The sequence below is a fragment of the Struthio camelus genome, chromosome 2 (genome assembly GCF_040807025.1).
Source record: "Struthio camelus isolate bStrCam1 chromosome 2, bStrCam1.hap1, whole genome shotgun sequence".
Lineage (NCBI taxonomy): Eukaryota > Metazoa > Chordata > Aves > Struthioniformes > Struthionidae > Struthio > Struthio camelus.
Window position 1 is genome coordinate 116,403,506 of NC_090943.1, and position 24,671 is coordinate 116,428,176.

The following is a 24,671-nucleotide window of genomic DNA, read 5'->3' on the forward strand; positions in this document are numbered from 1 at the left end:
AGGCGGGCGGGCGGACGCGCTCCCGCCGCCGCCTTCCCTCCCTGCAGCCCCGACTCCCGCCGACCCCCCGCGCCGCCCCTCACACCCCCCACCCCTCCCCGCAACAACAGCAACGAAACGGACGGCGGCGAACGGCGGGGCAGGGGCAGGGGCGAGCGGCGGCGGGGCGAGGGCTCGGCGGGCGGGAGAGGCGCAGCCGCCAGACGGTGACAGCGGCAGCCATGGCTCCCGCCGCGGCGCTGACAGGCTGACAGCGGAGAGCCGCTGCCCGCCGCTGACATGCCCCGCGCCCGGCGGCGCGGGGGGGGGAGCGCTGCAGCCCCGCCGCCCCGGGCGGACGGTCCTCGCCGGGCGGGGCGGGGAGGGGGGAAAGGAGGGTACCCGCTGCCCGCCAGGGCAGGGCAGCGGCACGACAGCGGAGCCTGGGCTGCGGTTACACCCCCCCCGCGAGGGGCGCAAGCTGAAGGCTGCACCCCCCCCCTCCCCGCCCATGGGAAGAAAGGGGGGCGGGACCCCTCGGGCGCGGACAGTGCCGCGGCAGCGGGTGCCAGCCAGGGGCTCACACGCACACCCAAGGCGGGGAGGACGGGAGCGTGCGGCCGGGCGTGGACGGGGGTGGGGAGGTGCTCCCCGCTCCTTACCTTCTCCCGGGAGCCAGCGGCGGGACGCGTCCTCCTCCTCCTTTGCCTCCCCCCCCCCCCGCCCTTCCCCTGCGTGACGACCACCCTGCCGCGGGGATCCGACACGGCACCGGGTTCAACCCGCCGCCAGCGGTGCCCGGAGGCTCAGTCCCTGCTCCGACCGCCACGCTCGCCGCTGTGGTTGTCGGGTTTGGAAACACCCCTCCCCCCTCGCTCCCTCCCTCCCTCTCCCTCTCCCTCTCTCACCCTGCGCTGCCGTTGCCGCTCCCCTTCCCCCCGCCTTCCGCCGCCCCCCCCTTTACACAACGTCGCTCTTAGAGTAGCGCTCCGCCGAGCTCCCATTGGCCGCGCCCGACCCACGTGGCCCTCGCACAGGGCACGAGACACGGGCGGGCACGCGCTACCGCGAACGTTACACGGCTTGGGCGGCGGTTAGGGAGGGAGAGGCGAGGGGGGAACGTCACTGTACCGCCTCCCCCGAGCGAGACGGACCTACACGCGCGCGCTATCTGTCGGGGTCGTTTTTGTCGTCCAGGTAGAACGGCTCGTTCTCGCGCGCACGCACACGGCAGGGAATAACGGGCTTGCAGGGTGCCAGGAGCCGGGGCGGGGGGAGGGGGGTGTGAGGGGAGAAGGTAGTGACGGGAAGGAGGAAGCAGTGCGCACGCGTCGAGGCGCCCGCTCTGTTTCTGGGCGGCTGCGACTGGAACATTCTGGAAATGGCAGCGGCTGCGGCGCCTGTGATATCGAGGCAGGGACGGGATGAGGGGACGAGAGCTTTCGAGTGCTCTCACGGCGGGAACAGACCGAGAACCAGCGGTGCAGGACCCCCCCCCCCCCCGGCCCTTTCTCATCCCACCCGTCGCAGCCGCTCCCTCCCTGGGGAGGGGCTTTCCGGCGGCGATGGCGCAGTGAGTTTTAACAGCCGGCGCAGCGCGCATGCGCGGTGGGCGCAGCCCAGCGGCTGTATCGCATCCCGAATGAGGCGGGCGCGGCGGGGTACGGGCTGTAGTGGTCGAGGAGGAGCTGCTGCTGCCTCCGTCGGGTAGGGGCCGCCTTCTTATCGAGCCTGCACACACACACAGACACACTCACGTCCTGCGTGCGGGGAAGCGGTAGATAAAAGGGCGCGCACCTGTTGGGAGGAGCCCCTGGACGCAGGTGCGTGTGATGCGGTGCCGGACAGCCCGGGGGACAGCTGGCTTTTCGGGTATCTGCCCGGGGGATGAGCCATCGGCTGCTGCGGCACGGCCAGCGCTTCGCCTTGTCTGCAGACATATTCTTTCCTTCCCACCCCCCCCGCCGCCACCGGCGTTTCACTTCGCTGGGGATGGAGCAAGTGCAGGTGAAGAGCTGCAGGACCACCTCTAAGGGCCATGCTGCCGCCAACCTCAGAAGAGATGCATATTATGCAAGCTGAAGCTTGGGCCTGCTTCCAATCTAAAAAAAAAAAAAATCTTGCTTGCATTTTTCCCTTTCACAGAGGAAGAGAGGCCAGCTGTCACATAAATGCATGAGGAGTTACAGAAGTAGACTGATATTAGTCCTAGTTGTAGCATTAAAAACTGGTCATTTGTCTCCAATTGGCTTTCAAAACTGTTGTACAAATAACGATACAGATCAATTGTGTTAGGTAAAGGAACCGCCCTCCTTTTTATTTGATTCAATTAGTATACCTTGTGTACTGTCAGCTGACCAGAAGCAGGTATGCAGGTACCAGTGACCACATAACTAAGGGAATTGCACACATTTCCTATTCTTTAATGTCTGTTTGGTTACAGGGGTCATCACTTGAGGCTAGCAGATTGAACAGTAGACAGACTATAACTGACACTTTAAGTGGAGTAACAAGTATTTCCCGAGGCATCTTCTCACCTTACTATAGTGTAGACAGCGATTATTCACCCTCTAAAAATTACAGGCTACAGGTAGTGTGCAGTGGTGCAATACTGCATTCTGATCCTTCTATATCAACAGTAGTAGTATATATATATCAACATAGAGTTCCCAAATTACAATGTTAATGGGTATCCACAAAGCAGGTGAGAGAACAGGGAAAGAACCTTAAGAACAAAAGCACTTCTGCAGCAGATGTTAAGACTGGATGAAAATAACTGGTAGTAACTAAAAAAAGAAAAAGTTCCCTAAGCTTGAGAACTACTGTTTACGCTCGGTGACACTCATTGCCACTACTACACTGGTTTCTCCCTCTTGTCTCCAGAAGCCCCTCCTTTTTACACAGCACAGCTCCAAATTTTTTGGTAGCCCTACTGCGTTCACTTCCATAGTACTTCCCCTGACTTGCCATCACCAGTGAAGTATCCTGCTTTATCAGTGGTGAACCGTTTTTCTCAATATAAACATGCACAGCATCTAATTGACCTGCATTATTGCTCAATTCAAACTAGTGATTGAGTGGCTGAGTGAAAAATCACAAACTGCAGTGTGAGAAGCTTGAAAATAGGAGCATTGTTCTAAGAACTTGCAAAACAAACACACTGATGAACACATACAAGACAGCCCTGTGGTAGGTAGTGGCAGGTCAGCCAGTGAACCCGGTCAACGTTTTGTGCAGATGCAAATAGCAAGAAACAGTGAAATTTTGTCTGTATGTAACTGTGTTCTGTCATTACTTTTCTAGCAGTGCATGCTGTTCATGGAAGTCTTTTTCCATTATCCAACATCAAATGAATCACTGGTTACCTAGAAGAGTTTCCTATTACTCCTAATTTTCTCTCGTCTTTACCCAGAGCAAAAACCACCAACAACCCACTCTGCCAGTCCAGTGCATTCTTCTAGTGTTTCTTCTGCTTCCACGCTCTGACACTTGCTTCCTTTCCCAAGGCTCCTTATTTTTCTTCTGCTTTAGGTAGCCTTTTTTCCTCCCCTGTTAAAGGGCTCTCTTTTACTGGGCTTGTAAGAAGAATTAGGGAGAAAGAATACAGTATGGGCTTTCCTTTCCTCCTCCAAGGAGGCAAGTAGGCAAGACAACACAAAAACATGGAACAGGTTCTATTACTGCTGCTTTTACCAGTTTAAGGAATGAACTGACTTTTGCTGCAGTTAACTCCTTTTCTATGTAACTCACCACCTGGTACTCATACAGTCCAAGATACTAACCAGTAGACTGGATCTGAAGAATTAGAAGCGTTTAAATGCTTCACAGGTTAGTTTCAGATGCCCCAAAATGCTGTCAGAAACCCTCTGCTATTAATGACTGAGAATAGTGGAAACGATGTCCTTTCAACACTTCTGTTATCTAAGAGTCTTCAGTAATATTAACAAAAGCACACAGCATTATCTGGAGCTATTCAAGAACCCTGGAAGAATTAATACACTCAAATCCTCCTTTTCTATTCCAGGACTCTTTCAGAGTGATCAAGTTGTTAATCCTCACCACAGTCCAACATAAAGTGAATTTCACATCTATAGTTCATCACAAAAATATGCTCCAAGACTGGGCTTAATAACATTGAAGTTCACATTACTGAACATGTAAATAACTACATATAAGAAATACTGTAGAAGCCTGAATGTTTTTACTTGGAACATTTGAAATCTGAAACCTTAAGAGTTCAACAAAACCTGAAACAATCTCAAATGTCTGAGTTTATCTTTAATCATTTATCTTAACGCAATGATCACCAAGTTTTCTTTTGATACAGAAATCAAGGCAAGTCTTTCAAATCCCTTGTGGACCACAAAGCCTCATATCAAGGAGTTGGGTATGATTAGAGAGAAAACTAGTTAGTAGTTAGCTGCTTATTTCTCTCTAAATATTCTAGAGTCCTCCAGCTGCCCTACAATATTCAATTTAGATAGGACATATCAGCTAAATAGTAGGCAATAAGGAAGGAACGTAAGTAAATCACCCTTTTCCAGTCAAGTCATTTGCAGAGTTATCCTGTTAGGCATTACATCAAAATAATGGTAAAATGCAAAAACATTGTGTGCAGAACTTGAAATGTCCAAACAAAAAACTATTAAAGATTTTCATACAAAGATGCCAATGAATGGAGGAAGGAGAGAAGTGGGACAAGACAGCTAACTGTCTAGTCCAGCTTTAAGAATGGGAAGAATATGGCATTCTAGAGCTTTTATGTTTCAAACTCTGTAGGTAGGCAAACTGAGCAGTTCTGAACTGTTTCCCTTAAATCGTGCATGTAACTGAAACGGACGGATTGCAAAGACATGAATAGTAGTTGTAGCACATCAGCTCCATAATGCATAAAAACCCTAATTTATATTCAAAGTATACATAAAAAAAACTTGCCTACTCTGATGCTAGGTTTGGAATAAGGTAGTCCTTTTCTATATGAACTGGAACACAGCTTTGTTTTTACAGTACAGCAAGCAGTGTAGTTATAGGCTAGTATGTTAAATTCTGTCTTTGCATCAAAACACGATGCTGGCTATGTCCTCGTTTTATGCTAGGGAAAAGAATGTCAGTTCCCATAGTGCCTGTGGAAGTACTGCAACAATGCCTGCCTAGCTACAGGAATGTAGCTATTAGAGACATTAGATTAACCTTTCAGAAGCATTCAGCAACTTCAGTTAAATTACAGATGATCTTTTGATCCATTAGTTTCTCATAGGCACCATATATCATTTATGTATAAGATTTTTTAATGCTTATTAGGGGGCTGCTTCACCCATGACTTACATTTGTATTTATAAAATTCATTTTCCCATCTCTATGCAATTCACTGATTTCATTTTATAAATCTAGTATTGTACAGGGTAGCAAGTTTATATATAAAATAAGAATATATATATTTGCTCTCAAAATACTGACAGTAACACTGCTTCTACAACATGTCAAGAAGTTTCACAGAGCCTGTTGAAAGAAAGGTGGGACTTGACAATATGAGAAAAACATTATGCAGAGAAATCTGTACTAAAAAATTTGAGTCAGAAGACAGAAGAGTCTGGGAAAGCTACTGTTACTCAGAGTATCAAAACTAAAGATAAAGAGTACAGTAAAAATAATACTAGTCATCTCGCATCTGTCATTAATTGTAAGAGGAGTGTACTTTCATGGCAGATTTTAGAAAAGGCAGACAGAATTCCCAGGATTTTTGCACGGTTTCAGTTGAGTAAAATGTTCGCATTTCCAAACATTTTACATTACTTTGAAATATACATTAAAAATATGATTCATTTGCCAGATTTTACAAGCACATATATTCAGTATTAATATGCAGTAAATTAGTTACTTTGATCTTGAACTTTTTAAAAAAAAAATCAGGAAAAGAAATACCTTAATTTCCTACTTCTAGATTAGTTCTTAAAAGTAGCTGATACACACAGCAGTAAGGTGCAAGAAGGAGCTTTACATCAAAAAAACTCCCTTCGTATACTACACGTAGGATGTGTTAACTGTTCTGTTGTATTGCATCTTACTCCAACTGCACGCTTTGTCTCTGTTGAATAAATTTGTACAGAAGCGGCTTACTTGTTGCTGTTCATTCTTTCAGTAGATTTCTGTTCCTTTATTTTTTGTAACATGGTAAAAAAAAAATCATTTTCAAGTTTTTCCTGGCTGCTGAATGCTAGTAGGAAGAATGAGACTTCAGTAAGAATCATCTCTTACTGAACCTACCAGATTTTTTTTTTTTTTAAAAAACAAAACACATCTTGGAACACCTTTCCCGTTACATTTTTTTTTTATGAAATTAAAAAGCAGCATGCAATGAAATTGTCAGAGGATCCATTTTCAGTGTGATTGCTTGTGCGTTTGCCAAACCTTCAGTTTAATCATTTTTGATCCTTTTTTGAAGAACATTTACTTAGTAAAAGTTCAAAGACTTGTCACTGGAGTTAATATCTTTTGACCTATTGATGTTCATAAATGGACTCCTTGAGTGAGTCACTTTTCAATCTACAGAACCACTTTGTTATAATCTAGAACTAATTATGATTATCCTCTACAGCAGTTAGTATCATGATGAGTTAGAGGCATTACACTTCCTGTTGCTTGCTGCCCCCTTTTTTTTTTTTTTAAAGTATTAAACATAAATCATTTTACTGAGATTAAAGTTACTTTATTATTTTCAGAGTTTACCACAAATTATAAAAATCCTTAGAGGTCAGCTCGAACTCCAAACCCTGGTCCTTTGGGTGGTTCAGTCAGAGAAGTAAGGCCACCAGCTGGCTCACAAGAAAAACGTCCACTCCTGAAAAAATGACAGCAGTGTTAATCATGGCTGGTATTAACCTCTAATACTGTTTTATCACTGGATAGAAGACAGTTACGAATCTGACTTAAGCCAAGGCCACGTTCTTCCTTTTTTGTTCTTATTCATCCTTCAGAAACGTGGGATACTACTCTTAAAAAGTCTTTCAAATTGAAGTACAATGCCAAATATGCAACTTGATAACTGAAATGCATAGTAAGGCCATCAGTTATTTTTATAGGTAGGTCAAGCAGAAGTGACTTTGACCCCAGCAATACCAAAGGCTATCCAGTTGTATCAGTCATCTAGAAGCTATAACTGTTAAGATTATCTTCTGCCTATTCAAAAAAAAAAAAAAAAACAGATTGCACATCCAAGTGAAATGGTACTAAGTAATTCCTAAATTCACATACACATCTGTATATTTGGGCTGAAAACAAAGGGAAATAATACACAAGAGAGAAACCTTTTACAAACTCTGATTTTTGGATTTTTGACAATAACCAGAAAGATCTAGAATTTGTTGGTTTAGGTGGTCCGGGAACAAATTCTTGATGCCGTTCACCTGTTAATTAAGTACTGAGCCAGATCAGAATTCCCATTTCTTCACTGCTTGTTCCTGTAGTTAGTCACTAAAAGCATACAAATAATCTTCTCACAGTTCTTTCCAGTTTTTTTTTTTTGTTTTTTTTTTTGGCTTGGAAGATATAAAAAGGCACTGAACACATACCAAGCTGTTCAGCAAATTAATTAATGCTTTTTAGCCCTAAGCAGTCAACTCAAATTCCTGTAACAGGAATTTAGTCTCTTTTCCTCCAAGGGATCAGCCTTCAAGTAGTTAGGCATTATCATACAAATATAGCATACCTTGGACCAGGTTTGGGAACTCTGCCAGCCTTAAGATCGTCAATTATGTCTTCAATATCTTTGGGTGTCAAATCTTCCTGTAAAAAAAGATCATTGACTATTAAAGCAAAAATTAGTCAGCAATTGCGCTAAATGCAGCATTCACAAATCAGGAGATTAGCGGCCCCCTTGGCTTTGATCCTAGCATAGGTAATTTTGATCCTACCATTAACGTGTGCGTAGTGATTTAAGAATTATGAAAAACTGAAAAGCCTAAGGTCATATTTTAATGTTAAAATTTCTGTTTTATATAGTTGCAGAAATAATGTTAAAATCAACAATATTCAAGCTGGTGGTCATCTATTACATAGGTTTGTTTTCAGCTTCCCATTGTATTAGTGAACTGGATTGCTGCCTACCCAATATATGCATGCTGTTGCATACCCTGCATGACCTCAGCTGTGCCAAGAAAATTGTGGACATAGTGCAAGAGAACAGCTCTAAAAGTGTTTTAAAAAAGCAGATGCTGTGATAGCAAAATAAAGTATTATATATATATTTATATATATTAAAATATATGTATTTGTATTTTAAACATGTTACTTAAAGGCTGAATTCTTTCAACAGATCCATGAATTCCCTTGGTCTGATGCCATCCTAGTTAGCCATAATTCAGAAACTTAAAAGTTTACAGATAGTGTCAAACCAGACCATACTTTCCAAATAAAACTGTTTTAGAGTGCTTTTAAAAGCTTAACAAACACCAGTTTAAAAATATTTTCAAAATTATCTTTAAATAAAATCCATGATAACACAACTTCTCAGTCCAGAATTAAGGAGGCTACTGTCACAAAAATGCATCATTCATCCACACTTGCATAAGTCAAGAAAGTGACTGAAAGCAAAAAAAACTGGGATTGCATTTTAGCATATAGTCTTGTTCCTTTTTCCTTACCATGCCAAAGCTTTTGCTTCTCAATACCATTCTTAAGCTTCATTTCTCTTCCATAGGCTACACCGTTCCCCTCAGGAAACTTACAATTCATCAAGCTGTTTAAGACAGCGTTATGCTACCAATGACTCAGTGACATTCCCTAACATTGTGAAATATGGTGTATTTTGAAGTTAATATCTGCACTAAGCTAAGAAAATTGACTTCTTACCAATTCATGGTTATGGGTTTTCCTAATATACTATTATGCCTCTCACTCCAAGTTAGTTCTGTAGTGAAAAAAGTACAGGTTAAAAAGGGAAATAACTGCACTGACGAGAACTCTAGTTTCAAAGCAGAATTTACTTCCTTTGTTACAGTATTTTTGTGTTCTCATTTTGCTTATCCTGGCTATGGTAGAGAAGCTCAAGAATCTAACCAGAATCCAACTGTGGAAAAACAGAGATGTTTAAATTTTAAAAAATTTATACAGTAGCAGTATGCTGTATTTACGTGAAGTATGAAGGGCAAAAGACAGTATTTGGTTCCCTTCGTATTTTAGAAAAAAGGCACAAGAAAAACAGTCTGCTTCAGATACAACTAGTACATTTTTGACTGTTGTACAGGAACAATTTCTAGAAAAGGAAGATCAAAACAATTGAAGGAAGCATCTTTAGGAGGACAGAGAAAATATTTACCTAAAAGGCTATTAAGCAAACTAAATAATCATAAAAGTGAAATGGAAAGTGTTTTGCATTAGAAACCAAGAAGTCGTTTTTTATGACAGCATTTCATTATCTTTTATGTTAAAAAAAAAAAAAAAAAGATTCTGTACCACAAATCCAGTTTAATATATTAATGAGTGGGGAAAACTGACCAGTTAAGGCTGCAACACATAAATGATTCTACTGATAATCAAAATAAATGAAGACAAAGGTGAACTGGAATAAAGAGTTATGAACAAAATTCAAACTTTAAAAAAAGGAGTTTGATACCAATATCCCGTAAAGAATAATTTTATCTACTCATAAATTCTATGATGGCTTAAGAAAAAAAAATATATCACCACATCAATGGAAGCGCTCCCAATATTTATCTGTGGTCAGGAAAGATAATGTTATTAGATAAAGAAAGCACAGCTCTTGCTCCCTGCAAATGCATAACCTTTACATACAGGAGAGAAAATAGAGTCTTCATTGCAAACAGCACCAGTGAGATGTCATCAAAAAAGACTACATAAAAGTTTTGGAGAGGTAGGTGATATTCAGCCTGGAGGTAGGTGGTGTTCAGTCTGAAAAGCCAGTACTGTCTTCAGAAAGACATCCAGAACAAGGTACTGGCCCCTGTTTCATTCTTTACAAATGCAGGGGAAGGAGACGCTCAGTGATGTCAAAGGAAAATTCTCAATTTGCTTTCCATCACTCTTCACCATAGATAAGACCTGGAGTACACAAGAATCAAACTACTAGGGCCAAGAGCTTACTTTCAGAAAGTAACCGATGTTACTTATCAGCCATGTATGGCTGATACTTCAGAAATGCAAGAGTACAAGCATGTAAGATATTTGAGTCCTTCAGCACATTAAATCAGTTTTAGCTAATGAGGATTAGGAAGAAATTTTCTTCACTGGCAGGTTATTCTAAACAGTATTTCAGGATTTCTGTGGTTCATATATTTAAGCCAGTCCAAAAAAAACCAAAAAACAACGTTACCAGCTTCTTAAAAGAATTTTTAAACAGGTAACCTCCTTAGCTGTGTTCCCAAGGAGAGTTTCTGGAGAAAAGAAATGACAACTTCTATCCAGCCATCACTTTAGCACTCAGAACACCATCAAGTAGCCCTTAAATACAAAAAGGGACTTTATCTTTGTCTACCATAAAGACAGTCTCCTGCTTAAACAAATGGAACACTGAAAGCAGTGTTAAGACACTGTGCCATGAGTTAAACATGTATTACCATTCGGTACCATTAGGAACATTGTATGGTAACATCATGTTGAATTCATGATAAAGCATATATTGACAGTGAGCTTCGTATTTCAAGATACAAAAGACCCCATTGCATTGCCTAATATTCCTATATTAAACTAGAGAAGTATAGCGCTATTTGGTAGTCAGGCTGCACACTCATTAAGGTCCATATAGAAACTGTCCCAGTCAAATTTTAAAAGAGAATATTGGAAGCATCAATCAAAATGGAGTAGGGATTGTCCAAGCGACTTTCAGTACGAATTAGATGCTTTAGATGCAAACACATCATGTGTTTGGAGCTTTAATTATCACACATGAATGTTAATATTCTGTAATCTTAGCACTAAACATCCCACTTAGAATGTATTGCACTTGTGTTAATTTCACCATTCTTACAAATGTGACTGATTCAAAGTTTTTCCTCTAGGGAAGAAAACATAATGGAAAATAACATTTTGTTCTATACCACCACATGTCTAATACTTGTTGGACTTCTTCCACAACGTCCATATAAGCTTATGCCCCCCCCCCTTTTTTTTATTATTCTTTTCCATCATATGCTACCTAATGACAAAACCAGGCTGTTTGGGCTTAAAGCTTAAAAATGCTGTCTGTGTTATTTCACATGTGGCCAAAAAAAAACCTGAAACAAAACCCAAAGCAGAACTCACACTGAATGCTGTTGAATAAATTTAACATTAAGGGAGTTGAGTTAGTGTTAGTATATGGAAGGGCAAAACCAGTTTGGAACCTAATGATGAACTGAAACTGCCTTTTTAGCAGATGATGCATCATCTGAGCTTGTTGATTAAACAGGATAAGGGGAAAAGTGAAAAGTACTGTAATTGGAGTAAGGCTGTGACATGGAGAGTTGTTAAAAAAAAAAAAAAATCCCCCCCCAAAGAGTAACAGTCTCTCTCAATTTGAAAGCCACCTGCAAGACTACTCATTCTACTATATGGATATGCCAAAAAAGTGCCTCTGTAAGGATTTCTATTCATGATCTCGTTACGAAAATACGAACATTTACAACGTCTATTTTTATAGATACTTGAAGACATCAGTACATTATGATACAGATGAAGTGTTCCAACAAGCCAAGAAAGTACAAGATACTGCTCTAAATTGTAAGTTGTCCCTGCCAACAGGAAGTTGAAGTAACTGACCAAAGCTTCAGCATCTAGAAGAATGAAAATACCTGATATAGCAAATTAATAAAATACAGGTTACGCGTTAAAGAAGTTTAGTCTTTTAAAACAGAATGAGATACTTACATAATAATTGTCATTTATTTGTACCATTGGGGCATTCACACAAGCACCTAAACATTCCACTTCTATCAGTGTGAAGAGTTTATCAGGTGTTGTTTCCCCAACTTTTATACCTAAAACAATAAAGAATATTAGGTTAATCAGTGGTTATTTAATAAGATTAACAAAGCAAGATTTCAAGTTCTCCATGGTTTTCTCATTACTTATATTTTGGCCTTAACAACACAGTTAAAATCTCTTAAATGAGTCCAAAACACCTCTATTAAGCAAGAGGTTCCAATAAGTTCTGAATTCTCCAGATACATTTTGGAGATTTGATTTACAGTTTTACAGATACGACTCCTTAAACAATAATCATGAGGTGACACTTCTGAGAAGCAGAACAGCTTTGCTTAGGAACATTTTTAGCAATCAATACAGTGGAAGAGATAAAGAGGGAGAATATAGCTTTCGTATATTCATGTTAACTTCGTAATATTCAATGCCGAGTACTGATTTCCCAAATTAACTAAGATCCAAGCATTAATATTGTTGGCTACAAATTTAGAAACAACTTCCCAGATTATACATTAAGGTTTCTTTCCTGAACAGCTCTGTACCTGTATGTCGCTGCCATGACATTTTTTTCAGTGATATAACCAATACAGATACAGACATCCCCAGACGGCAGTTAAGCCAAGATAACATGGGAGAATGATCTGGCTGAAATAGTACCCTTTTTGTCCTCTGAAGGTACCTTCCTTCATTAATTATGGATGGAGCCAGTGGCAACAGTGCTCTTGCAACTTTGGTAAGTTTATTATTAAGATCACAATAGCCATGGAAACCATACTCATAAAAAGTACAAAGACAATATATGCAAAAGGACATATGGGTATATACAGCAGATATGCAAATATGATACACCAAGTCTTTCAAAATTAAATAGTAATGGTGATCAAAAGGCATTTGTAATAAAGAGCGCATGTATGTGTACTTTTCATTTGTATCTCTATATGCATCCCCTAAGCGCTTCATTTTGTGAGTTTCCCCAGGTTTTCTGCATCATATATTCTATAAATTTCTAGCTTCAGAAACGTTTACTGGTGTAATTCAGAGCGCTAATTTCCAACTACTACAACATTTCATGGTTTGTTAGCTGCACATCTTAAAAAAGTCTCTCTCAGTCTTAAAACTGTCACACACACACACACCCCCCCCATACTGGAGTTCCCAAACTGAATTCTCATGTAAGGCAGTGGGAATAGGCTGTTCTAATGATGGTCCAACCAGCTCTGTGATGGTCCACCAACTGACAAACTGGTAGAGTTCTTTTTCTTTCTAGCAGAACTATTTAAAATAGACACCTTTCTGGTTACTTCAGTGAACGTTATTAACAGATACTCAGCTGCTGGATTTATATTAACCTGTAGTAACTGTACATAATAATTAAGAACTGAAATGCAAACAGCTGAATAAACATAATATTACTATTTTAGTAAGCTGTAACATTGCAGCTTCTTGCCTTTTAGTTACTTTATTAGCATAGCCACAATACTGTTCACATGATACTATTTAAACACAAATTACGAAAAATATTTACAAGGGAAGACGACTCACATGCTCAAAAGCAGTACTAATATAGGATCAAACAAACTCAGAAATAGATAGTGAGAATAAGGAGATTTCTCATCACTGTTACTGTTGCACTGAAACTCCCGTTATTTATTACGTTATAGAGGTACTAAATTACAAAAGCCACTTTGCATTAAATCTGTCAGTCCATCCATGAAAGAAAGCTGAAAAGCAATTTTCTTCTCTAGTAGTAATTAGACAGGGAAAGAAAACTCATAAAAGTCTAAGTAAAGTCTATGTCTCAGTAAGAACTGCATAAACATCCTTAGTTATAAGAAACAGTTGCTTTTCCTTTGATTTCTCAAAGGAAGAGTTTTAATAAAAATTAAGCCATCTTTGAACAGAAATAAGCCATGAAAGTTTTCAGCCAAAAATGCTTTTCAGACAGCTGAATACATGAAAGATAAGATCACAAGCAACTGTTCTGCAACTCTTATCACAGTGGTTCTTACGAAATGTCAGTGTAGCTCGTTGACTTCACAGAAGGGGAAAACTTGTTAATTGCTGATCTTGTCCTCTCTTCTCCACGTAACTCCTCCGCGCCCCCCCCCCAAAACACACCAAAACCCACAAAACCCATGAGTTATCTCTACACCTCATATGATGTATGAGTCTCAACTGACTTCTCCCATGATAAGTTTATAAATTTTGTTCATAGTACCTTATTCAAAAAAACCTTCAATTTTAACATAGCATATACCTTAAAAAATCTTATTTTGAATATAAAAAAGATTTATGCAGCATTCACAATCCTCTTCTTCATATTCAAACTCGGTAAGAATGATTCACTTCCTAGCAAATTGCCTAAAAAAAACATTAAAGGCACTCCAAAGCAATGGCCTTTTCTGTTCTAGTGTACTGTTATCTTATGATTTGGCATTTATTCTTCATTTTCAAAATTTGAAGTGTTGAGCGCTCACTCTACAATGATTTCACTCTGAATTTTAAATATTTTTGCACGGTCCCCACCATATGAAGAATTTTACTTCAATTAAAAAATAATGCATTATTAAACCAGGGCAAAAAAAACCCACCGCACTTAGAAAAAGTGTATTACAAATTTGTATCATACCGAGTTTCTTCTTAATGGCTTCTAAAATACTATCAGAGTCTCTCAGCATGCAAGGCGTGGTAGTGCAGACCTGGATATGGTATTTCCCAACAGGTTTACGATTATACATTGTGTAGAAAGTTGCTACTTCATACACTCTCATGCGAGGCATTTCTAAAATTTCAGCGACCTACAACACGGGGAAGACAGACACACTATTGAATTCTCAGAGAGCACCCGGTAATGATATATCATAAACAATTTCAATAAAGTCACCTGTCCTCTATCTGCGGTAACAGAGTAACACCAGATAAATGGGAGGGAGGGGGTGGCTATCAAAGCACAACAGTACTGAGGCACTGAGAAAAGACACCCAAGTTTTTGACTCAGTCAGTCCTGCTTGAGCCATGGATTTGCACAGTTAGGAGCTCAAGTCAGTAATCCTCCTCCACCACCTAGCATCACACACACAAGCCGGTTACCAGCAGTCGGCTGGGTTCCAGCTTTTGTATGAGCTCCAGCTCATGCTGCACTTGCACTCTTTTGCTGGGCAGCTTCTATGAATTTGCCCACATTAATCCACTTAAGCCTTTTGGTAAAGGGAAAACACACCCAGGCTGGTGTTAGGCTCACCTAATTCAGGTGCAGCAGGTCTGTCTCAGGTTCCGTGATACACCAGGACTGTCCCTAGAAATAGCACCACTACCTTTGCAGATTGGTGTCACAGCTAATAAATGCAGAGAGAAGCAGGATCAATAGAGCCAGTTCTGGTATAAATATCCCTGGCCTCATCCAATTGGAACGCTGACAAACTGCTCAGGTTGAGAATTGAGCATATTTTTCAAAAGTCTAATTGCTTTATGTTCCAATACCTGTAGCAGGCAAATAACAAACCCTGGAAAATATTTGTATCTCCAAGTATTTGCTTAAAAACCTGTAAGATCATTTTAAACGTAAAGCCAATCCAAACTTAGGCTAAGCCAACATAAGATGAGGCTTTTCCTATTCAGTATTAACAGAGATTTGAGACTTTATCCTACATTTTAGAAGCAGTAGCAGATAATGTTTCTTTCCGAACAGGCACTTAACTCATTCACTGACCACTATAATGCACACAATCATTTAGCACAGGAAGACTGAACTTAAAGCATTTTCACTTTAAAACTGACGGTACACCAGCTTTAAACACACAATATAATAGATTCATTCACAGGAACAAGAAACCACACTTCACATTTCTATATATTTGCTTACAGTCATATAATCTATCACTTCGGAACACTGTGTTTATTTTGACAGGATTTTAATATGTAATTTGATAAAAAAAAAAAAATAGTCTTACAGGCCCTTGCTATGGGGTGTTATGAGTCCCTCATTACACATGCTGCACCAAAGCATACTTTGCAGAAGTCAGAGTCCTTACAGGCATAGAGATTAAGTACATTCCTAGTCGTGACAACGTGTAGTGCCACTAATCTATAGGAAAGGAGAAAAACCTCTATCATCGTCATCCTTTTTTCTTTTTCCCAAACTCATCAGTGAACAAAACCTTTCAAAAATTGTGTTCTTATTTCCAGGATGATTCCAATAGGAAAAGAGACTAAGTAAGGCTCGTGTAATTTCTGTTTTGTGTCAGCGGTTTCTAGCAATGGGCTAACATTATGTAAGTGACAGTGTCTTCTGTGACAGTTTTCTTTTTTTTTTTTTTTTTTTTTTTAAAGGTAGTCTCATAGGAGATTCTTGTAATTCTGTGCCACATTTAAATTCCTGCATTAGTATGCTTTGGTAAAAAATGCTAATATCCTCCTATTAATAGCTTACTTTCAAGAAAATGGTAAAATTAAACTTAAAAGATAGTTGTGTACCTTGTTCATAGCTGATATGGGCAACCATCCATGCTGTCTTTGGGCCAGATCTAGTACTGCCATCACAGCTGCAGATTTGTGTCCCCCTGGATAGTTGTTTACGATTGCTTCTATTCGCTTTTTAAAGGGAAAGAGGGAAAACAAATGTTTCAGTACTGATCCAAGGACAAGTTTTTGCATATTTAAAATGCTTTTTGGTCTGCCTACCTTCTGATTTTCAGGTGTGAACTCAAATGGAGTATCTGGATTATTTTCAGGACTGTCTCTGTGCTTAAAAGAAAACAGATATGTAAAAAATAAGGTTTTTAGAAATTATTCAGGACAGATTTACTGTTGTAAAATGTATTATTATTAAACAGTTACAGGTGAGCTTCTTGAATAAGATGGATTTTATATGTTTCCAGATTAAAATTTCATAGTTTTCAATCATAAATGACTAAATACCTCCTAGAAAGTTACTGAAAATAATGACAATTATTTCATCACTTTTAAAGATAACTACGTTCCTGTGATTTCCTATTAAATATATATTCCTCAATAAATAATTATTTGAACACAGGCATTTGTTACACTGTTAATACAGTGTGGCAATTGAGTTCAAACTCACAGGTGGATTAACAGTTCTCTCGTTAACACCTTAATAAACAACAGGGCACTAACCAATAGCCCGTCCCCTCCCTCAAGAGACCTTAACTATAAAAACCTTTAAAAGTCATCATGAAGCTTGCTATATAACTAAAACGTCTGCACATTCTTCAAACACAATATTAACTGATTTTATCATACACTCCTGATTAAAAATGTTGAAATTTGTTACGAACCCTATTTTGAAACAATTCTGGACCATAATGGAAGAAAGAGAATACTGAACTCACGTTTCCAAAGCAAAATATTTTGCATCTCATAAAACTGAAATTACTTTTAATTTTTATTTTCAGAAAATAAATTTGAAAGTTTTGAAGAATGCAATATTTTCCTTTAATGAAATCTTAGTTCTGATAAAATCCTTATCCACCAGGAAAACTTTCTGTGCAAAATTTTCAGTTATCTCTAAACAGCTTGTTATGGTGTCCTTGAAATGATCATAGCTAAGTTTCATTTGAAATTTGGATAAATTTCAAATTAAAATGAATTTTGTATTGAGAAAGTTTCAAATTAAATGGAAAGTTGGGGGAAAAATGCAACCCATGCTTGAAGCTTAAAGTTAAAACTAGTCTAAAACCTGCTAGTAAATAAAGCTTTTTAATAAGTGTATTTAGGAGAAAGAAACTCACTCCACTGACTCTCACTTTGACTGTTTTCTCAAGTAACCTAAGGTGTGTTTACAATATCCACACCACCTTCTAATTAAATAGTAAAGGATATACCTTGAACAATCTTTGTATTGCAAGATGCTAAAAGACTTAATACCATGAAAGATTATCTCTAATGCACAACTTAAAACGTGTGTGTTCCAAGCTGTCAGTGTTCTCTTTATGCAGATTCTTAGATTTAGAAATGTTAATACTGAAAAGCCAAATACTTAACTTCCAATTTCATCTGTTGGTCTAGTGAGAGATTCTCTTGCTTATCTTGCCCACATCCTGGAGCAGACAGTACTACTGCCATGATCGATTTGAGAGCATGTAACGCTACATAGTTCCAAGTTGCATATAAAACTACTGTCAATATATGCTTATCTACCAAGGGTGATTTTCCCTAATAACAAGAATTTCAGAAAGATAATTGATATATTTTGAACACATTAATCTACTATTAAGTATGAATTTATTGCTTATTGTGTGGTCTAGACCATGACATAAAACATCTTTTAGGAATACAATTGCCAGTAGTTTAGACTGACCCTTCCAGATGAAGGATCTGACGCCTCATACATGATGCTGGTCAGAGTTTTCTACCAATTTCAATGAAAGCTCTCAAAAAGTGGCTGATGAGGAAAAACTGCTTGGAAATATTGGGTAACTTGTAATTATTTTTCCCTTACAAACTTGCTCTATTTCTTAGCTGCACAGATCAGATCCATGATAAATACTTCCATAACTCAACTTTTCCTCCTCAAATCTGCATAGCTGTTTTTTTCAGGCTGCTGTTTTGCCTTCCATACATATTTGATACTTATGCTTTTGCCTGATCTCAATTGCATTTGCAAATAAGTATGCTTGATTTATCAAAACCTCCCTCTTTGTTCAGAACAGCTGTTATTTCCAGTGTATCATCTCTAAACTGATAACTCCTCCTCATACATAGGATATTTCAGGATAACAAAGATTTTGTATCAACAGCTACAGTCTGTCACAGTCAGTTCTGTGCAGCAAGACTTCAAGATATGCTATAAAAGGCTACACCGCAAGTGAACACTAAATAAAAACCTGTCACATTTGTTGTTCTCCAGCTTCCTAAGTGAGCTTCATCTAATTATGTACTGTGCGCACAAGGCATTTTGATAGTTTTCATCAAGAGCTTACAGAGTGCTAGGCCTACTGCGCTGCCTGGGATTGTCAATCACATGCTCCCTAATCTTCCATTTATCTGAGACTTACATGAGCTGATTTGTTCCTATACAATAAGGATGCATTTCTGCTTTGCCTTTTTTTTTTTTTTTTTTTTAAAGGCTACAAATTCTGGAGGATGAGATCAGACTCACTGCTTAAGGCCACAGTACTGGAAAAAATATTACGTTGAAAAGAATACATTAAGGCTTCCTCCCCTAATCAAACAATAACGTCTGGACCAATTACCACAATCTGTTGAAGAAAAAGGTCTCTATCCAGACACATTTTTCCCCTGATTCCTTTCTTCTGCGCTCCCAAATTTCCTAAAGTCTCACATAATGTGTTTTAACTTCAAGCACAGCTTGACTATATCACATTTGCATTGTAGCATTCAGCCTACCCTACTTACATGTGAGAACCACACCGTGAGCATGCACCCAGATAACTGTGTCCTCCTGGATGGTGCTATTATCTCATGCAAGGTACTAAGGCTGCTGGATGTTTATCGCTGATTCTGTTTGCTACAACAAACTGGGCCACTTTATTATTCTTTTTGATTGATCTATGAAACAATTTATCTGTCCTTTCGACACAAAGAATTATTAAAGAGAACTGGAGAATTACAGTAGAATAACCTGAATAATTTAGCTTTCATCTACATTGCTAATACGTTGGTTCACTACCTAAAACAAACCTGAAACTTGACCTATGGTAAAAAAACAGTCTAAAAACACGTGGAAACCAAAATGAGAACGCTGTGTGGATGAAAAGATGATGAAAAGATATCAGGTGAAAAGATATTCACCTGCAGATATTCACCTGCAGATGAAAAGATATTCAGGATAGCAAGCTGGTAAGAACCCACATCAAATCAGCACAGAAGACAACTACACTATGTCTCCTCTATGGGGGATGAAGTACCCTATATTCACTACTTCAGCAGAAGTAGAGATATAAATGAAGAACACTAGAAGTGCTATCAAGCCCAAGTTTTGTGCTAACTATCTTCACAAGCAATTAAAAAACTGTAATACAGTAATTCTCTAACTTTCTGTACAGAACCCCTATGCAGATCTACATCACAGAATGGTTTAGGTTGGAAGGGACCTCTGGAGATCATCTAGTCCAACCTCCCTGCTCAAGCAGGGTCCCCTAGAGCATATTTCCCAGGATCACGTCCAGGTGGGTTTTGAATATCTCCAGGGAAGGAGACTCCACCACCTCTCTGCGCAACCTGTTCCAATGCTCTGTCACCCTCACAGTGAAGAAGTTTTTCCTCAGGTTTAGGTGGAACTTCCTGTGGTTCAGTTTCTGCCCGTCGCCTCTTGTCCTGTCACTGGGCACCACAGAGAAGAGACTGGCCCTATCCTCTCGAGACCCCCCCCCCTTCAGATACTTATACACGTTGATGAGATCCGCTCTCACTCATCTCTTCTCCAGGCTGAGCAGGCCCAGCGCTCCCAGCCTTTCCTCAGAGGAGAGATGCTCCAGTCCCCTCATCATCTTTGTGGCCCTCTGCTGGACTCTCTCCAGGAGTGCCATGTCTCTCTTGGACTGGGGAGCCCAGAATTGGACACTGCACTCCAGGTGAGGCCTCCCCAGGGCTGAGGAGAGGGGCAGGATCACCTCCCTCCACCTGCTGGCAACACTCTGCCTAATGCACCCCAGGAGACCATTGGCCTTCTTGGCCACAAGGGCATATTGCTGCCTCATGCTTAACTTGTTGACCAGGACTCTCAGGTCTCTCTCTGCAGAGCTGCTTTCCAGCAGGTCAACCCCCAGCCTGGACTGCTGCCTGGGGTTATTCCTGCCTAGGTGCAGGACCCTGCACTTGCCTTTGTTGACCTTCAGGAGGTTCCTCTCCGCCCACCTCTCCAGCCTGTCCAGGTCCCTCTGAATGGCAGCACAGCCTTCTGGTGTGTCAGCCACTCCCCCCAGTTTAGTATCCTCAGCAAACTTGCTGAGGGTGCCCTCTGTGCCTTCCTCTAGGTCACTGATGAATACGCTGAACAAGACTGGACCCAGGACTGACCCCTGGGGGACACCACTAGCTACAGGCCTCCAACTTGACTCTGCGCCATTCACCACAACCCGCTGAGCTCGGCCATCCAGCCAGTTCTCAGTCCACCTCACCGTCCACTCGTCTAGCCCACGCTTCCTGAGTTTCCCTAGGAGGATGTGATGGGAGACAGTGTCAAAAGCCTTGCTGAAGTCTAGGTAGACAACATCCACTGCTCTCCCCTCGTCTACCCAGCCAGTCACTCCATCATAGAAGGCTCTCTCTTCAGAGGTGCACAGACAACACACCCATTTTATACATGTCACATTTAGGGGTGAGGCTGCAGTCAATGTTACTGTTTGTATGCATTACCACAGTGCCTAATGGCCTCAATTATGAAACATTACTCAGTGTGCTACATGACACAATATAAGCGAGAATAGCAATTTTCAGATGCTAGTGAAATGGCCAGAATGAGACCTAAGGGTAAATTTCATGGCAAATTTTAGAAGCCAAGAATTCAACCTGCCTAGGAAGCTACAGTTCAGTTTAGCTTGTATGATTAAACAGATTTCCCAGCTTATTCTCTGTTATCTGCTTCTGTGAAAACACAGATCCATTTTTATTATGATTTTCAAATATTAGTTTAGTTCATCACTGAAGCTCGTTAAACTTTCTAACTTGAATCAAAAAAGGAAACAAAACCTATTTTATAATGCAAGACGCTTAAACAAAATCTCATCTGCAACCACATACACACAAATGCTGCATGAAATTATATATTAAATATAAACCATTCTATTGAACTTCTTCAGGTGGATTAAAGAAAGCATATACAAATCCTTGTTATACGTCCTCTTTTCAGAAGGTAGGGAGCATATGAAAAATTACTTACCACAAATAAAGCTCCACTGGCATTGCACACAGCTGTTCTATGCAAGTGTCGAATTTGTCTTATCTACAAACAAAATAAAGTAGACAGTAATTGTGCAAATTATTGCCTACTGATTTAATACTACAGACTGCTTTCAGAATCAGCTTCATTTCTAGTGTAATTGTAAACCATAGATTGCCTTGTCATCACTAATGATTTAAATTAAGTCAACTGGAGAATATTAAGGGCTTTTCTGTATTATTAGGAGAGCATCTCTCTTAAACTCACCTTGATCATTTCAGACAATGTAGAAGTGAAATCCTTTAACTTTAAGCTGTGGCAGAAAAGTACCAGTTTGATGTAACAGCCTTGAATACAAATTCTCATCAAACATTCCATGAAGAATTTCCCAGTTTGTTATTTCATATCATATATGCTTTAACAAGTTTGCAGAAACTACCATAACTATTGAGCATACCTTCTCTTGTAAGCATTTACACACTTCGGCAGCTTATATGTAACTGAATAATAAAAGTAAGGTTAATAACACAAATCGTAAGGTTATGCAGCTGAAATACCAACAAAACACAGATCCATGTGCAAGTTGTGTTCAGCTAGCCTCTGCAGGACAATCTGGATCTGTCATGCCAAAATAGACGTACACTGCTAGATTCTGATCAGCATTGTTAAAGTCATTCTATGATATTATGTTGTCATGAGCTAACATTTTTATCAAATTTCATTTTATAATCAAAATGTATATTACACTTTACATTGAATCCTAAATCAATTTTCAGAGTTCTTAGAATAAATATATCTCAATAAAAAGCCCCTCCTTAACAGCTCAACTTCTGTTATTTTATAAAATCTCTGGGATTTCAAGGGGATCAGCATCACATTAGCAAAAATGAAGGCACAGGGTCAGATCTGAAATCCTAGTCTAACTACCAGGCCACTATAGTCAATGCTCTTCTATAAGAGAAACCAAACCAGCTCAATCTTTTCAGCAGCAGATCACAGTTTCACCTGCCACTCCAAAGTGGAGTGGCGAAGACTACAAACCAAAGACCACAAACTACGGTCTTTCTCTGTCACATGATCAGTCCTTCCAGAAGGACTGGATTTTTTATTCAGTGTCATGCATATTAAGCAGTATGCACCCATTTCCTCCTTGCTCTCCACTTCTGGCTCACCTCTAAGCAACAGCCAAGAAAGCGATTCATTTCTACCATCATCTCAGGGGCCAGAGTGACCTCTGCGATACACAAATGGCTCTGTGGACTGCACACCATTTCTGCTTGCCACCTTTTCCAGGACACTCTTAGTCTATTTTCTTTATCAATCGACACGAAGCACATCAAGCTAACTGCACTAGGAAGCCTGAAGCAAATTTCGGGTCCAGCCCGAGTGCCCTTGATGAACCAGAAAACACGTACAACTCAGACATAAGAAAAGAGTGTAAGTAGCACATACAAGTGACTCTGAAGTTGAGCAGGCAATGCTGAAATAAACACATAGATGAGGATGTGACACTCAGGTATAAATCCCACTAAGTGCCAAGTGAATCTACCATAAGAGTTTTGGCTCTGAAGAGAACCCGACTACATCATAAACTTCAGGCAGCTAACGATAAGAGACTCTCCTTCAGAGCAAAGCGCTTCAGGGCACTGAGGACAGATGCCTGCCCCAGGTCGCTCTCTGCAAGGATCCGTTTCACTCCAACAAAAACGGAGGGCAAGAGCTCCATGATTCGGTGAGACATCTTAGGTCTGACACTACGAAAACACTCATCCTCCTGGTGCCTAAGTGAAAACGCTGATTCCCAAGATGTTCTGTTCCCGAGCATCAAAAACTGTAAATACTAGACTTGAAAAAGAAATAGGAAAAGCCCCTAAAATGCCTTAAATAATTTCAGCTGGCAGGAAGAGCTGACAAAGGAGTGAAAAACAAACTAAGAGAACTTCAGGCCTTTTCCAAAGGTTGGCCTTATGCGCCAGGGCAAGTCAGAAACATTTCAGAAACGTAATTTCCACCGGGAAAACCTCACAACAACCTACAAAAAACACCAAAAATTAGAGCCTGCTGTAGAGGCTGCAGCCCTACCGCTCGCTAACCTTACCGCGGCGGGCAAGTCAACTAACCCCTGCATGCCCAGGTCCCCCGGCAGAAGAAGGCAGCCGGGAGCGCTGCCCCTGCAACGGCCGCGCCGGGGGGCTCCCGCCGCGCCGCCCGCCTCAGCCCTGCCTCCTCTCCCGCGGCCTCCTCGGGCCGAGCGGGCGCGACGCCTGCCCTGGCCGGGGGCCGCCTCCGCCGCCCGGCAGACCGCCTCTCGCCGGCGGAGAAGCACGCGCCGCTCCGGCAGCCTTTCCCTTACCGAGCGTGCCGCAGCGGCCCGAAGGGGAGCGCACAGGAACATGGCGGCGGCGACAGCAGTAAGCGGCGACCCCCTCCCCTTCCCTCTCCTTGAGGCCTACGCTCGCCCTCGGCGCAGCAGCAAGGAGAACCGCCCCGCGCATGCGCCGGCGACGTCCGGCGGCGCGCGCGGGGGCAGCCGCCGGGGCGGGAGCGCGCCGGGGCTGAGGCGGGGCTCGGGCGCGCGCGGCGGCCGTTGGCGGCCGTTGGTTTCGTTCTGCTGCCGAGGGGCCGCGGGGCTTTGGTCTTCAGTGGGCAAACGTTGGCGTCTGGTTGTGGCGTGGGGTTAGGGCTGCGGAGGTGGGGGTTAGTCCCCGCACTGCCACAGCCCTGGGAGGAAAGACGGGCGCCCCCCGCTTCCCGCCCCCCAGCATGGCCTGGAGGTTGGAGTCTCCCCCACAGCCCTTGCGAAGGGCGTCCCCCACCGGGGAGCGCCTGTCGGCGGCAGGAAAGCTTCGTGTGATGCGCCGCATCACTGCTTGGTAGCGACTGGGTTTTCCTGGCAGCTTCTTCGCTCCATTTGAAAACG

The 24,671-nt window shown here is 41.4% G+C and overlaps 2 protein-coding genes across 6 annotated transcripts in view; both read right to left on the reverse strand.

Annotated features, from left to right (window-relative positions):
- Nucleotides 1-929, reverse strand: part of ANKRD12 (ankyrin repeat domain 12) — a 68,301-nt gene extending 67,372 nt beyond the window's left edge. The window contains exon 1 of one of the 3 annotated variants that reach the window (XM_068932202.1): nucleotides 888-929. The gene's annotated coding sequence lies outside the window, so the exon portion shown is untranslated. Of the gene's footprint in view, nucleotides 1-641 lie in introns of all 3 variants that reach the window. The other 2 variants (XM_068932201.1, XM_068932204.1) reach the window with 2 other exon arrangements.
- A 5,734-nt stretch (nucleotides 930-6,663) lies between these two features.
- On the reverse strand, nucleotides 6,664-24,311 carry NDUFV2 (NADH:ubiquinone oxidoreductase core subunit V2). Of its 3 annotated transcripts, none has more exons than XM_068932205.1 (9): nucleotides 24,105-24,270; nucleotides 22,019-22,098; nucleotides 21,752-21,814; nucleotides 16,573-16,635; nucleotides 16,366-16,482; nucleotides 14,522-14,690; nucleotides 11,839-11,948; nucleotides 7,685-7,761; nucleotides 6,664-6,817 (listed from the first exon to the last, which is right to left on the reverse strand). In XM_068932205.1, the coding sequence occupies exons 1-9, from the start codon at nucleotides 24,244-24,246 to the stop codon at nucleotides 6,724-6,726; spliced, it is 915 nt and encodes a 304-aa protein (XP_068788306.1). In that variant the 5' UTR covers nucleotides 24,247-24,270; the 3' UTR covers nucleotides 6,664-6,723. The 3 variants fall into 3 exon arrangements, with proteins under 3 accessions (XP_068788306.1, XP_068788307.1, XP_068788308.1); XM_068932206.1 differs by lacking the exon at nucleotides 24,105-24,270 and adding an exon at nucleotides 22,209-22,239; XM_068932207.1 differs by lacking the exon at nucleotides 22,019-22,098 and having other exon boundaries at nucleotides 24,105-24,311.
- Nucleotides 24,312-24,671: the final 360 nt, after the last annotated feature.

Excerpts from the sequence above, each read along its gene's own strand:
- NDUFV2 (XM_068932205.1), bottom strand. The coding sequence starts at position 24,246 with ATGCGCGGGGCGGTTCTCCTTGCTGCTGCGCCGAGGGCGAGCGTAGGC. Across the intron at positions 22,099-24,104 it reads GGGCCGCTGCGGCACGCTCG|GCTGTTACATCAAACTGGTA; the intron begins GTAAGGGAAAGG and ends TTTGTATTCAAG. Across the intron at positions 14,691-16,365 it reads CCATATCAGCTATGAACAAG|GTCGCTGAAATTTTAGAAAT; the intron begins GTACACAACTAT and ends CCCGTGTTGTAG.